This window comes from Mastacembelus armatus, chromosome 1 (genome assembly GCF_900324485.2).
Source record: "Mastacembelus armatus chromosome 1, fMasArm1.2, whole genome shotgun sequence".
Taxonomy (NCBI): Eukaryota; Metazoa; Chordata; class Actinopteri; order Synbranchiformes; family Mastacembelidae; genus Mastacembelus; species Mastacembelus armatus.
In genome coordinates, this window is record NC_046633.1 from 24,041,663 (window position 1) to 24,058,084 (window position 16,422).

The 16,422-nt window shown below is 40.3% G+C and overlaps 1 protein-coding gene across 3 annotated transcripts in view; it reads right to left on the reverse strand.

Annotated features, from left to right (window-relative positions):
* rhbdl3 (rhomboid, veinlet-like 3 (Drosophila)) overlaps window positions 1-16,422 on the reverse strand; it is a 52,315-nt gene that overhangs the window by 16,002 nt on the left and 19,891 nt on the right. For all 3 annotated transcript variants that reach the window (XM_026304412.1, XM_026304413.1, XM_026304414.1), the window contains exon 4: window positions 4,531-4,689. In XM_026304412.1, coding sequence (XP_026160197.1) covers window positions 4,531-4,689 — 159 coding nt within the window. The remainder of the gene's footprint in view (window positions 1-4,530; window positions 4,690-16,422) is intronic.

Here is a 16,422-nt window from a genome sequence, read left to right on the forward strand (position 1 = left end):
ACAGAAAAGACGACAAGCTTAATCACATTCAGTGGTAGCTATTTTTAGTTGTTTCAAACAGTTCAACAGTGCAAAAAGCAGGTGAGAACAATGGGAATAATAAGTGGGTATTTCAGCAGCTGGGTTGGAAAGCAGGTTCTTTTGTAGGACTAGAAATTTAGTAACCAACTGAACATATGTTTATTAAATGAATCTGTACTTTTTATCCTCACACACTTTGAATGACTGCATCCATCCTGACACTAACAATAAAATGAAGAAATGAAAAATAATGTATACTGGGAAAAAAAGATGTCTGTATCAATTAAAATGCCAAGTCAACGTTTAAAAAAAAAAAGACAACGCTAAAGGTCTGAGCTTGTCACAATTACAGTAAAGTGCAGCTGAGACAGTCTGCAAACCTTTACCACAGATTCTTTTTTATCACTGCTGTTAACAGTCCTTCAGCTTTCTGTCTAAATCACTGCTGTGTCCAAGCTTTGTGCCTTTTATTGCACATGTTGTGTGTTTTATACCATTCTCCATGACGACAAAATGACCCTCTGTCCCACGTCGCTCCCTCTCCCTCTTTGTCTGCCTGTCTCTTTTTCTCTCTTTCCTCTAACTCCGTCTTACTTAGGTCTGTTTATGCCATTCTTCACAAATCAGCTCCATTATTGTGTCTCTGTCTCCAGGATTGCAGCACGACGAATGTTTATAAGTTAGTGAATGTTATTTTCAGGCATTAAGGATGAGTGATATTGTTTTCAGCTGGGACAGGGACTGGTGAGATAGATAAATGTAATGTGTCAAGACTGGTGATTAGCAATAACGGTATCATAAAAAGGATGGTGGATATAACTATTGCAACTACCACTTTAAGTTGCCTCAAAATGTTGAATGTATAATGAGGCTGGGATTGATGTTTAAGTATAAGAAAAAGGTTATTACTGTAAAACAATAAGGACCATTCTGGTTCAAAGATAACAAACCTGTGAACAATGTGAAAATAACGGTGTATATCTCAATTCATTTCAGTTTGATTGAGTTGAAGATAAGAAGACAGATGTAAAGCCAGAACATCAGTAAAGCCTCTGGGTGAACAGTTGGCAGATGTTTTCACTGGCACAATTTAATGAGACATTTAGTATCTCTGCAGGGATCACGCTTTGGACATAAACTTCAGAAAAGCCCAATTATTTCAGCCTTTATGTCCTGCACAGAGAACTGTGGGAAAATGATTAGGAGTTGCCATGGCCACTTCCAGCCTGCATACTAAAGCAAGTGCACACCCATGTGTGCTCACACACACACACACACGCACACACACACACACACACACACACACACACACACACCAACCTCCCTAAAAGCATAAGTACAGCCAATTCTTCGTGTGAGGTGACTGCAATTCCTCTCCTGTTAGTACGACACTAAAGAAAGAATTATGCTCTATCGGTTTAACCAATGGTAAGAGGAGGAGGGTGAGATGAAGAGAAGAGGTGAAAGGGACAAATAGGTTTTCTACCAGCAAAAGACAATTTCACTCTTTGATCAATGGATCACAGTCAGAGAAGAGGGACACAAGTAAGAGAAAGCTAGAGGTAGAAAATAAACAGAAGGAGAATGAGGCAGACAAAAGAAGGAATCAGAGAAGGATGAAGAAGGCTGTTAAATAATAGTAATAGTATACAGAGTAAAAGCCAGACCAGCTGTGTGTTGGCTTTATCACAAAAATACATTTCATGACCAAAACTATGTGAAAACTTGTGCCAAACCACAAGTCATTGTTTAAATGTTATATTTCAGCACAGTGGAAATATTTACTATGCAGCCACACAGCATTCAGTCCGGGATGGGTTCCTATAGGAGAACCTGGGGGGGGGGGGGGTGTAAAACAGTGGTTTAGAAGAAATAAAGGTCTGCTGAGACAGTGAAGTGAAGTACGAACCAAAAAATCCAGAGAGTAATAAATCTACCAGTTACCGGCTTTCGATCATATGAGCAATTTGTAAGTGTGAAACATTATCAAGGCAGGAATCATTTTTTCTTGCCAGGTAAATAGTAGAAATTCTGCATTTTCGTTACAAATGCAGCAAAGTAATCTACCATGAAGGTGTTATTGGACATAGCTAAGATATCAGTGACAGCAGATATATATATATATATATATATATATATATATAAATGGCTGTATCAGCCATACAAAATCCAAACTATATGACCACAGCTCAAAACACTGGCACAAACCCATCATGATCGCTCCACAATTTCATCCCAGTGGGGAAAAATGGTCCAGATGTACCTGTCTGTAGATATTTTGGGAAGTCTAACCCTATTACTGAGCAGGTTTCTATGACAGCTGCAGTGTGATGTATGAGAGAGAGTGAGACAGAAAGACAGAAATGAACATAAAGGCACATATAAGACAGAAGCAGCTAGGAGAAAAATCAAGAGCTTATGTGAAGGAGGAGAAACAGAAGTAAAGAGTGAGAGAAGCAGTAAAGAGAAGAGTGAGTAGTGATTTGAACTCTGACTGCGATGGAGCAGTGAGTGGGTAATTACTGACAATCACAGTGATGGAAGATTTGCAGTGTAAAGGAGAGATGGCATGGCAAATAAAACCTTCACAGTTTATCTCTGCATTTTCTGGCCTTCCTTCTCCCTTTTTTCTTCTTTCTTCCATCTCTGGAAGCAAAACATCTGGGGATATAAAGATGTAGCAACAGAAACCAGGCACTGCTAATATATTTTTTGGAAGGATTATAAATCAGTCAGGTTCCCCTCTTGGATTTGAGTCTTTGATTTTCTCTGTAGACCATTTACCAAATCCAGTATGCGGTGTTAGCATGACTTTCATCCTCTGAGGTATTTAAATAATATTTACTAGAGAATAAAGAAATCCTTACAGATAACACTGACCACTATACTACAAAACTGTCCTTATAAAAATGAAAAAGGACATTAAGTTGTATCCATAAATAATAACTTCAATAGCTTCTTTAGCAATTAAACAAAAGGCAACAAAGCACATTCACCTTTGAGAACTAGTGAAAGTTGCTTGATAAAAGATTATTCAATCAGTCTAAGTATTATAAACGTATTCACTCATTCCACTGCATTTTACCATAATAATGAATAGATGTTCTCTCTTTTTCTTTATCCCCTCCCTCCCTTCATTGCTGTCTGTGTTTAGCTTCTGTTTGAATTGCCTCAGTGACTGTACTGTATAAACCATTGAGGGGGTGGACACAATAGGTCCTAAGAAAAAAATGTGAATGTGCCAGATGCATGCACCCCATTCCTCTCTGTCCCACTTCCAGTAGCACAATATGCCAACAGCCAGTCATGTGACATGAATGCACCAATAGGAAACTACCAATGGAAAAACCCTTTAACCATTTTCCAAGCTTCCTACAGGCCCCATTCCTCATCCAATGTATCAGACAATAAACAGCTCCGAAGAACAACAATGGATTCTCTACAGTCTCTACAAATGTACACACCACAACCCAACCCCTCAGAGACCCAGCAGTTATTGTTTACCACACAATAATACTCCTTCTTCAAGACAACTCCACACCGCTCAGGGTCAGCAGCTCAGCCTCCCCAGAAGAACAGCAGCAGGACAGCAGAAAACTGAAAGTGAGAAGGTTATGAGGCAGCAAGCACAGCTGGAGATGCTCGAGTGACACCCTGGAAAGTCAGCAGCAGGCAGCAGCTTGACGATGAAACAGAAATTAGGCCAAGGTGGGTGTTAAGAGAGGCATTTACGACCAATATGAGGGTGATTTCCTATTAGGAAGCCTTTCCAATAGGAGATCTTGGAGTATACCTTTTGGAAATGGATGTAAACATGCAGGAAAAGTTTAAAGTGAGAAAGAAATAGGAACGATATTGTGAACAGTGAAGTTCTTTAAGAGGTGGAACACAAACACTGCTTTATAAGTCACAAGTCTCACGCCATGGCTCTGAGGTTACAAATAAAGTACAGTTGCATAACAGTCTGTTCAGTGACCCTAACAGAAATAACAGTTGTTGTGTGTTTTGCTTTCAAATACACTTTATAAACAATGGGAAAATGATCCTGTGACACAGTAACAGTAAATCTATTCAGACAACCACACAGAGAATATTTGCCATCCATTGTTTTGTTGTCCAGGGCAGAGTCTTCTCAGTCCCTATAGTCTCTGCTTGAAAAACATGATTGCTGATGGAATGATGTAAATTCTATCCATTGTGAGGAAAATGTTCATGATGGGGTATCAAGTCATTATAACTCAAAAGGTGTGTTCAAGTAAACTCGGGAATCATCAGTATCAAAGGCACATTGCATTTATTAAGTTTAATGTCATCAGATTTATGATTTGAGTCTGAGCTGCCTTCAGTACAGCATGTAATAACATACTGGATAGAAAAACTATATAATGTTGAAGTTATATTTAAATAAATATCTAAACAGGTATGTGAAGCTCTAATACAGTGGAAGATAAAAAAAAAACTAGTGGTTTCCTCTGAAAATAAACGGTAGAAAAAGATCAAACATCTCACCAAGTTTACAAAGTCCTGGTAGCAGATTTTTCCATCAGCGTTGCCATCAGCGAGGGCCAGCAGGACTTCCAGTTTGTGGGGGTCAAGTTCAGAGCCGTGGGTGGCAAGAAGGTCCCTGAACCGCTCTGTACTGATAAAGCCTGAATTATCTGGGTCATACTGCAAATAAACACACAGACGAATCACAGTGGTAAGATTTTACATATATAAATAAAATCTTAATAATAATTATATAGTCAGCCATAATAATTGCAGAATCTCACCCACCAACAGAATATACAGAAAAACCACCTAAAGACACATTACACAAGTAAAACATCTGCAATACAACGTGAAAAAATACTGATAAAACCAAAAATATTTTAAAAACATGGAAGTGCAAAAGACCTTCAGAGCAGCGATTGCTAAAGCACTAGCATGTGAAAAGAGCTGTGCACCTTTCTCCAGCTTTATTACCCCGGACTGTGGTCTCACATGCTTTTTTCTCTCCTTTAAAGCTAATTGCTTGGGGCTTTAAATCTTACACATCAACTGAGAGTGAAGTTGCCACTCAAAAATATATAAACAGAAAAACATATATAGTTTTTTGTGCTTTATGTGGTCAAATATATTAAAAAGAAGATTCACATTTGGTGCAAAGTTAGCATTTATTACAGACTTCTTTTGTTCTAATGGAAGAAAGTCCCAGTAATTCTGCCTGGATTTTTAGAAATCAAGCTGCTCTTGATCCCTTAACAGAAGGATAAAACAGAAAGAGGCTGCAGCTGTGTGTCAGTATGTGCCTGCTCAACTGAGGACAAACTGTCTTGGATCATGTACAATCCAGGACTGTTTGGTTTTAATATCCGGGTCCTTGTGGATGCATGCAGAGGACAGCTGCCACCTCTGTCTCTATGCTTCTGTATGTGTGTATTTATAACTATGTGTCTTTGTATCTGAATATTTGCAAATGTATGCATGAGCGTAACCGTATTGGTGTGTAAATACAACACATTCATCCATAAAGATGTGACATTCAAACAATGAGCCGCCTGCCAGATTCCAACACCCCTGAACCAGAAATAGTGACCGTGAATGTGTGTGTGAGTGTGTATGTCAGTGTGTTTGCCATATGCCAGTGCTGGCAGACACAGTGCAAACCCAGGCTTTTCAGCAGGTGCTATGTGCCCACCCAACTGTTTTTCTCCATATGACCCAACAGTGATCAGGCAGTTTATTATTTCCTGTTGTCATGAACAGTTGTCATCATTGAGATATGGCTGGAATAATAGATCACAGTCTATCAGGCTACTGTTACATTAGCTATATTAAGATAAGGAGTGGGCAAATGGGACTACAACAAGACAGGACAACAGGAAACGAATGAGTGGTTGAGTTTTGTTGCAGACAGACACCTGCATTAACCAGAATAGAACAGTTGGTGAGAATGGGTGCCACTATTAGTATTTTAGAGACAAAACAATTAATAGAGAAAAAAGAACTGGCAGGTTAACAAAAGCTGCAGCTCTACTTCAGCAACAGTTATATTGTCATTTTAGGCAGTTTCTGTATAATGGCTCAGCACTAAAAACACAATTTCTAACAATCTCCCAGTAATTAGAGTAATAAAATTGGACAGGACAAGTCCACATGATTATGACTTTAAATCTTTGTCTGCAATACTTTTTCACACTTTAGGCAAATTTATGGCTATTTAAACAAAATTACGTTCATAGTATGTACAAGACCAAGAAGGACTATGTACAAGACTTAGGTTTCCCTTTGGGAAGTTCATCTTCTGAGTCCAACAGATACGTACTGTCACCAACACACCAAAAACATCTCTCTGTCTCACACACCGACACACACACACACACACACCCTTAAAAGCTAAATCTACAGAAATCTAATTTACAGAAAGAACCAACCTTAATTTGCAATAAAACAGCCAGTTTCTGCCGTAGACATTTTGTCATGATGAAGTAAAGTCAGCCAAAGTCTGTCTCGCCCCACACTGCATGAGCCAGACAATGTGCTGTGTGTAAGTGTGTGTGTGTGTGTGTGTGTGTGTGTGTACATTTGTGTGTCCCTGTCATATTGTTTGTCCCAGACTGTTCAGGGTTATTTCTAACCAGGACTAAAGGATTTCAGTCCAATCCAAGACCCTCAATACACACCTCCCCCATTTTCTTTCTCAACCACAAGCACACACAGACTCACACACTCCTAAAACCCCAGCCAGCCTCCTCTCACCCTCCTCACTCCACCCCACACAGAGCACCCCCCTTTTACCCTACATTCATCCTAATCTCCTTCACTTTCTCTCTCTAAAGCAAACATGCAAACTACCTTCCGAGAAATATAGGTACTTCAATAAATTTCCCCGTTATCTATTCTGCTGTCACTCTCAGACATAGGCATCCATACATTATTTTTCCTCACACACAGACACACAGACACTTCCTCGCTCCACTCTGTGACACCACAGACTTTATAGTTGAGTGAGTACTCGCTGAAGTCAACAGGCTGGCTGCTGGGGTAGAGCTGCAGAGGGACACAATGGATGTCTTCTGGCAATTTCATGCACAGTTTACTCAATCCGTTCTCTCCAATTAGTGATCATTTCCTCTTGATGCACCCAGAGGTCCATGCAGAGAAGGACATCACCACAAACGATAAACTAACATGTCTATTTTTTATCTCAATTATAGGGCTCTAATTAATTATTATTATTATTATTATTATTAATCTTATTTATTCACATTTACAGCGGCTTGACTTTATTCATTTTACATCTATGTGTGATTGCAATGCATTTACCGTACCATACAATCAGCACATTTTCATTCTCATAACTATGTTATTGTCTCTTCACCATAAAGCTTGTTTTGCAAATACCAAAGAGATTGTGATGCAAATCCCATAGATTAAAATAAACATGCACACACACACACACACACACACACACACACACACACACACACACACACACACACACACACACACACACACACACACCACAATCCTGGTTCAGACATAATACCACAAAACATTCACAGCCAGTGAGCCAATGGCTCCTCAGCAGCTTGGTGTCATTGCAGGAAGAGAAAAATATGGGGGTGGGTAGGTCGAGGCAGCAGTGAGGGTGTGCAGATTGGACACAATGCAAGCCTTTTTGTCTTCAGCCTTATTTTCATAAAGCTGAATATTAAGGAATCAGAGGGTAAGCAGTTTAGTAAGGGTCAGGGAGTTTTTCCAAGATTACACAGAACGCCTGAAGAAATGAAGTAGACAACATAACACATATAAAATGGTATAGTAGAAATCAGACTCACACCAATTCAAGTTTTGATAAAATCTAGCCCTCAATAACAGACTGAAGCATCACAAGACCTTCAAAAAAGTAAACAGTTTGTCTACCTTCTAAAATCAGAATTCTGGGAAAGACTGTCCAAGATTCTCTCCCCCCCCCCCCCCCCATAATGGTCACACCCCGCACTTGGGGAACCATTGCTCCAAGCTAAGGAGGAGGTGTAGCAGGCATGACCGTGGGTAATCAACATAGCAACATGAATGACAAAGAAAGATTCACATCGCTGTGGTCTAGAAATGTTATATATATATATTCTCAACCCTTATCCATGAGTGTCATGTTCCAGTAGCCCATTTCTCATCAGGGTGCCCTTGTTTCCTAGCACCTGACGTGGACATTGATGACCCAGGCGACGTACGAGCTGGTATGACTCCTGTGTTTATATCACTCACCTTGTAATGCCAGTAACGTTAAGGACCTTGCCTCAGGGTCATGCCCTGGTCAGGACTCAAATCTCGACCCTTTGATCTTCCCACACTGAAGTCAGTGGTCTTAATGGTGATGGCTAACCAACCAGACATAGTAGTGGTGGACAAACAACAGAAGAAAGCTGTAGTTGTAGATGTAGCAATCCCAAGTGATAGCAACATCAGAAAGAAGGTACATGAGAAGCTTGAAGAAGGGCTGAAAGAAGAGCTAGAAAAGACGTGGAAGGTGAAGGCAGCAGTGGTCTCCATGGTAATCAGCACCTTCGGGGCTGTGGCCCTCAAACTGCGAGAGTGGCTCCAACAGATCCCCGGAACAATATTAGAGCTGTCAGTTCAGAAGAGTGCAGTGCTAGGAACAGCTAAAACACTGAGAAGGAGCCAGGAACTCCAAGGACCCAAGATTGAGGAAGAAACAAACACACGACCCATAGGGGTGAGAAGGGAAATTTATATATATATATATATACACACAGTATATATATATATATATATGAATATGTGGTAAATTCAGTCAGCATACAACCTGCCCAGCAGTATAAATACTGTCAATGCCCCCACAGAGTCAGACACTGTGCACCATGGAGTTCTTGCTATAATAAGAAGTATTCAGAAAAAAAAACCCCAAAAAAACACCTGCTTGATTTGTTGACCCACAGGCAAACCAAGCTATTATATTATCCAATCACGGGTATATATTCTACAGTGCATTAAAACTGTGTATTAAAACTTCAAACAGTAAAGCTGTACTATATTATAGAGTTGTAGTGTATAAACTTTTGCTTTTACAGAAATGATGGTAAAGGCTATTTAAAGGATATTTTTGGATTTTTTCATTTTTACTTGCAACTCATTCCTATAAATTGCAAGCATCTAATTTAACAATTCTACTGCATGAGGTGATTGTGTATATCAGTACACATAAAATCTCTTACAGTATATGGTTTGTGGGCAGACTAACCAAGACAGACCATTAACTTGCTGACATTATAACAGCTCATTTAATGAGCTGGCAGCTGGTCTTGCTCTCCTAATGACTTTTCTCCTTAATCATAAGGGTTCCCGAACAGGACTGTTTGCATTAAAAACAAAGACCTATCTTTTTAGAATGCAAGGTGTGTAGCACCAAAATATGTAGGAAAAAAACTATGTATTTAAGACTGTATTTGATATTCCACTAATGCTACAGACAGGATCAAAATCATTGACTAGCAGCACATGAAAAATTTAAATTATCCAACCTCTCATAAAGAAATGTATGTGAACAGGGTTTTAGTGCCTTAGGCAGGGAATGAAAACACTGAGAGGAAATTAGGATCACGCTGGTTAAGCAATTAATGAATCAACACTGATTATAGAGGAGTTATCCAGGATACATTATGCTTATTACAGCGAAACATTGAACCCAACGTGCACAATACCAGAAGCCTAAAACTGAAGCACCTAAAAGGAATTCAGCCATCATTCATTTTATTACACAAAAATCGCAGCTGTGAAAAAGGCTCATGATCTATATTATGCACTGATCATAAGGGTCTCATCTTAATCTTCATAACAACAGAGCTACTACACACTTTTGGCACATGCGCACACACAAGTGTTTTCAGTCTCATGACTCAAGGAAACACATATAGACTAACATCTTTCAGCAGTTCAGTTAAGCTGCAGTCAGACCCATACCGGTCAGGCAACATTTACTCACATGGTTTGGCCAAAACTTGCAAAGATAGGAAACTGTGTCAGTTTGCTAAAATGAACTGCTGGAGCTACTATCTAATAACAGCCATTGACTTGGCTGAAGAGTTATAATTTATACTTGTTCTTATCTTTAACCTGTCACTATCTCAGCCTTCATGGGGATCAAGCAGCTGCTTGTGTTATTTCATGGCACAATTATAAAATAAGATCATAAACAAACTAAATTTGCTGAGTGAGAGAGCAGGTCTCACCTTAAACTGGCTGAACATTGAACAGCTGTGTGATTTTGGAGGTCAAAGTTCAATCAGCTTGAACTCGTTGCCATGTGAAGGAGGCAGCCAGAAGCACATGTCCAGACATATAATACATGTGAGTAATATTATGTGTGGATTCTTCTATAAATACAGTCTCTCAAAGTGATCGCTTCCCCAGGTTTTCTATCAGTGTGGGCTTGTGGATGTGAAAACAGAGAAGCCACAGAGACTGCAGACATTTATACATATACATACATCAACACACACAAAAGAATCAGTTATTCGGCGACGTCGTTTTTCCTGAACACAAAGCCTGACCTTTCCTTTGATATGAAGCAATTAGCAGATCTAATAAAACTCCAGCCTCAATGGTCTTTCCATTAATTACACTGAAATAAGAAGGAGAAAGGGGAGAGACTAGGGGCGCCTCATTTACTGGCTATCACACTCACACACTCACTCACACACACACACACACACACACACACACACACACACACGCACACACGCACACAGACAGGTATAATAGAAACACACTGACACATGCTTGCTGTCTCATGTTAATCAGGCTTTTCAGACCATGCCCCTGACACCAGGGGGTTTTCCTCTGTGACATCTTTCTTGTGTCTGTGTGTGTGTTTCTCTGTCTCTGTCTCTGTCTGTCTCTGTCTGTCTCTCTCTCTCTCTCTCTCTCTCAGGTCTCATGTTTTTAACATACTAGTGGGAGCTGGCCTTGGTCTCATTTATTAGACTAGTTCAAGTCGAGCGGAGCCAACAGCTTGTCAGTGGGCACAAGCACTGAAAAGGGGACTCCAGGGCAGTGATGGAGAGGTGAAAAGTCATACACCGAGACCGACAGCTGGCATTGCCCAGACGACCCCAATTAAGACTGTCGCACAATCAGCCATCATCCTGTTGTCTGTGAGGAGTCATGCTGTTGTCAGTGTGGTACATAAGTGTCAAACATGTTGTTTATTCTGTAAATTAAGTCCAATAGATGCATTGGCACAACATTTGCTGTATCATACCAACTTTCTTTATTGCCACCATTTGAGATGGCCAGTGAAATATCTTGACTTGTACTGGATGGATTGACTTGAAATTTCACTCAGACATTCACCAGCCCCCTCATGACTAAATGTAATAACTTCGTTGACTTTTTGTCTAGCACCAGATCACAGTGTCACAAAGCCATAGGCATAGCTGTAGACTCTACATATCTTGTTTACTCCAAAAAATATATATTTTTCCAAATACTCTCCTGGAGAGAAATATGCAGTGTGGGAACACAGTGTATACACACACACACACACACACACACACACACACACACACACACATGCAAACACACATAGATAAGCCAACACAGTGGTTAGTGCAGTTTGTAAGAAAAAGAAAAGAAGAGAAAAAGTGCCACACTCACAAAGGTCGATTTGACATGAGCAGGTCTGATATATAACACAGTCTGGGTCTGGTCTGACAGCTCAGCCAGACGCTGATGCTGACGGGGTACCAGTCAGTAGCCAGTGGGTCACTTCATTGTTTTCTAACAGAGAGAGAATTCAGAGTTGCCCACACAAAAGCAGTACTGTTCAGAGCAGGAGGAGATGCAGGAATGTTGCAGCGGCTAATAATACAAACTCAAGAGGGAAACTGTTATAGTAACTATACTCTCCTTTGGTCTACACTGATGGCTTACGTTGATTTGTGAAGCTGGATGTCCCACATCTGTCCAGCTGTCACGCAAACTCTTTTCAATTTCATTATCGTCAAAGTGTTCAAACTCAATTTTGCCTGCATTCAGCTGGAAACACATTTCCACCTGTGAGATAACACAGATAAGTAGATTCAATACCACCCTGCTCCTCCCAGTCACCTGCTGGTGTCACTTGACAGCTGAGTGACACAGTGACAGCAGAGTGAGGCGGGACGTGGGAGGGAGAGATGTGATGAGCCTCCGAGCTTTCACAACATTAATTACCCAGACATCACCTCTCCTGTTGTGAAGGATTCTGCCGAAAAAGGTCAGCCGTCTGCCTCACATAAAGACCAGCTCGCCATGCATGTCACACCCCCAGCCAGTGCCCTGCCCACGTCACACTTCAGAGACATGACTAATGCCTCAACAAGACTTCTAATAGCCACCAAAATGCCACAGCAGTGCCTGTTAATGCAGCCATAAACAACACCCCGACGCAGAGGCTAAGGCCGAGGCCACGGATGAGTAAGGACAGAAAGAGAGGAAGCGAAGTGGTGGCGTCTGCAGAAAACAAGGAGGAAATAGCAAAAGAAGAGAAAAGAGGAGGAGTAAAGGATTGAAAAGCAGTAGTTAAAAAGGGGAGTTACAAATAGATGAAGTGAAAGAGTGCAGTGCACACATTGTAAAGGCACATAGTATTGTATGAAATCAGAAAACCACAAAAATAACAAAGAACATCAAAATATAGATTTCTGACATTTTGGGACTAGAAGCTCCTATTCAACTCAGACTATCCTGCTGATTTGTTATCTTCTTTTAGTAATGTTAATGCTATGTCTGTGTGACATGGTAACATAACCAAATGATGCCTGTGTGCTTTAATAACATTTAAAATGTGCCCATGCTTTTCGGATTAAGGAAAAATACAGTCCAGCTTTCGGGACAAAAATGAACCATGATTACTGGCAGGTGGCAGGTAAAATTACTTCCTTTGATAGCATAACCTTCAGGCACAAACCGAGTCAATTAAAGGCACAATCTGACACAGCGTACATCAGCGAGATCAACAAGCTGAGAGAGGACCTCGATTGTCCCAGCACAGCACTCTGTCATAGGCCACTTTCATTAAACAGCATCTCCTCCACAGCTTCGCACCCACTCCTCTCCCTTTTCTTTCCCTTGTTGCACATGTTTGAATAGAAGCTGTGTTTTCCCTCGGGAAACTCTGGTGAAAGACTGAGGGGGCAAGGGCTGCACACCCCAACTTGTTATTTCCCTGGCTTATTTTGCAAACAGCCGATTATTGTGGGACAGAGATCAGACTGAATACACCCTGCTTTGAAGTGGAGGGGACACAGGAAGAGGAAGAAAATAACAACAGGTGAGGACTTGGACATTTGAAATATAAAGACTGGGAAGGAAATGAGGGAAGTGGCAAAATATATGATATTATCTATAATGTAACAATACAGTACAACTAATCCACAAAACATAGTAAAAATAAATCCACATTACTTTGAGAAATTCTCTTCGTAAAGGTAGCAGGTATTATAGGACAGTGAATTCAACTGGATGCAAACAGGTGTTCACTATCTCATGTCCACTCCATATATGAACGTGCTACGTGACGTAGTAAGAACATTATAAATCAAATGTTACATCACAATCTTATGTTACTATGATCCCCATTAAATTATAATGTTTTCCAGGGATCCATTGTCAGATGACACATATGAGTAATTTATTAATTCACCTGATTTCCATGTGTTTGAAAGGTGAGAAGAGGACTACATGAAGACGTGAAGGACCACCCTCATTGGGAAGAATCATAATGAAGATGGCTTCTTTTTGCAGTGAGGGTGAAGTCCTCTCAGCAGAGCAGCTGTTCCTACCTCAACTCATCAGACCCCCTCCCCTCAAAAAAGAAATTTCAAGAGCATGGCAATACTTGCAGAGCTATAGTGACACAGATTAGTCTTATCACCAAGCACAGACAGAAGTGACTGGCAGACCAAGCTGACCCCAGTATCTCGTCTCCTCTCTCTTCTTCCTTTTCTACTTTCCTTCTCCCTTCATCCTCCCTTTTTCTCCTGTCCTCTTGTGTCTGCTTTCAATTCCCATTCTCTCTTCTCTCCACTGCTTTTCTGTACTCTGTGATAGGAAATGCACATAGTCTGCCACAGGTAATTGCTTTCTCTCACTTGCAGTGTAATATGCTCTGCTCCCCTTCTCTTATTTTTTCCATCTTCCCAGGCATAGAAAAACTGACAACATGCAGCACATATTCAGGGACTAAAATGAATCTTCAGATTATGCATCTGTTGCACTGCTATGCTTTAGCCTACTACATACAAAACAAGCTTGGCTTTCTTTTAACTCAGTCCCACAATGCTTTGAAACACACAATAGCAGGGAAAGGTCTATCCTACTGCACTGCTGATTGAAACAAGTTTTCTTATACCTTAATACAAAAAATGACATGATATGAATACACAGATAATAAAATATATAAATAGCTCCTGCAAATAGTCTCTATAGTTTTACAAGAAAAATTTCCAGGGATTCTTACAGATGGCTCAATCACCAAACTAACTGACCTGGATTTCAGGCAGTCCTGAATTTTTCTTTTAATCACATAAAAATGTGTTTCATAAGAAGTTGTGTTTGTCTGGGCTATTTAACTGGATACTGGGTCACCTGTTTGACAGATTAGCCCTTGTTCATCTCACGCACACGTGCACAGCCATAAACGCCACCTCCAACCCATCGCACACGTAGCCATCACAGAGGCCATCATAAATTAGAATGGGCCGTCGTTTCCTTGCCAACTGGCTTGTAACCAGGCAACGTGGGTTGGTGTGAAGATGTCTTCAGTGGGTTCACGCACATATGCACACATACAAACACAGACATACACATACACATAGACATAGATGGTGCTTGTAATATCAATAGCCATCAGACACTGTATGATTCACTTTAATCCTGATCCCTTGACTGTGATGGACTGAAACACCAGGACATGAGCAAGTGGCCACACAACACACACACACACACACACACACACACACACACACACACACACACACGCACACACGCACACACATGCACACACACATACACACACAGACTATTTAGCATCTTACTCATTTAATAGTAGAGAATTCTTGATTCAACAGGTAAATTACACCTAAACCATTAAGTATTCTATATGCTCTTGAATCTGAACAATGGGTTTCTATCAAGGTTAATCCTTCAAGGTACACCGGCATTGGAGCAAAAAATCCGCTTTGACCAATAAATGAAACCTTGAATCGACTAGAGAGGAAACAAGGAAATCATCCCCTCCCCTCCAAAAGTATTGGAACAGTGAGGCCAATTCTTTATTTTGCTGTAGACTGAAAACATTTGGGTTTGACATGAAAAGATGAATATGAGACAAGAGATCAACATTTTAGCTTTTATTTCCAGGTGTTTAAATCTGGATCTGATACATAACTTAGAAGATTGCACCTTTTGTTTGAACTCATCCATTTTTAATGTGAGCAAAAGTATGTGACTGACAGGTGTGTCCTATTACATTGACTATTCAAACATTAAATAGTGCTGAAAGTGTCAGTTTGAGATTTGAGTTTTGCCTGTGCAGACTGCATTTATAGTTAGAGGTGTAACCAACAGGAAAACCACAGAGCTGTCTGTGTGAAGCTGAGAGAAGATGGAAAAATCAATCAGAGCCATTGTACAAATATTGGCCATAGCCAGTACAACCATTTGGAAGGTCCTGAAGAAGAAAGAAAGCACTGTTGCACTAAGTAACAGACTTCAAACAGGTAGACCAAGGAAAACAGAAGCAGTTAATGACAGAAACTTCGTGAAAGCTGTAAAGACCCTAAAACAACAGTTAGTGACATCAGCAACAACAGATTCATTAATCTTCATTGATGATATAACACATGATGGCAGCAGCAAAATGAACTCAGATGGCTACAGAAACATTTTGTCTGAAAAATGAAAACAAACTGATTGGAAGATCCTTCATCATGCAGCAAGATAAACACACTGTCAAATCAACAGTGGAGTTCATCAGGGCCAAGAAGTGGAAGATTTTAGACTGGCCAAGTCCGTCTCCAGACTTAATATTAATAATAATAATAATAATACTTTAATTTATAAGGTGCTTTAAGAACAGCAAGAGCTGACACAAAGTGCTGTACACCAAAACAAACAGAAAAACAAGTATACATAAAACAAGAGTAAAAAATTATCAGTAGAAACAGTTCATAAATCGATCCAAAAGCTTGAGTATACAGATTTAAGTTGTACTTTGAACATGGGTAATGCAGGGGCTTGTCTTATGTGCAAAGGCAAATTGTTCCACAGCCTCAGGGCAACAAGAGAGAAAGCTCCATCTCCACGGAGCTTCCTCCTCATATCTGGCACGTCAAGAAGCAGGAGGTCAGCTGA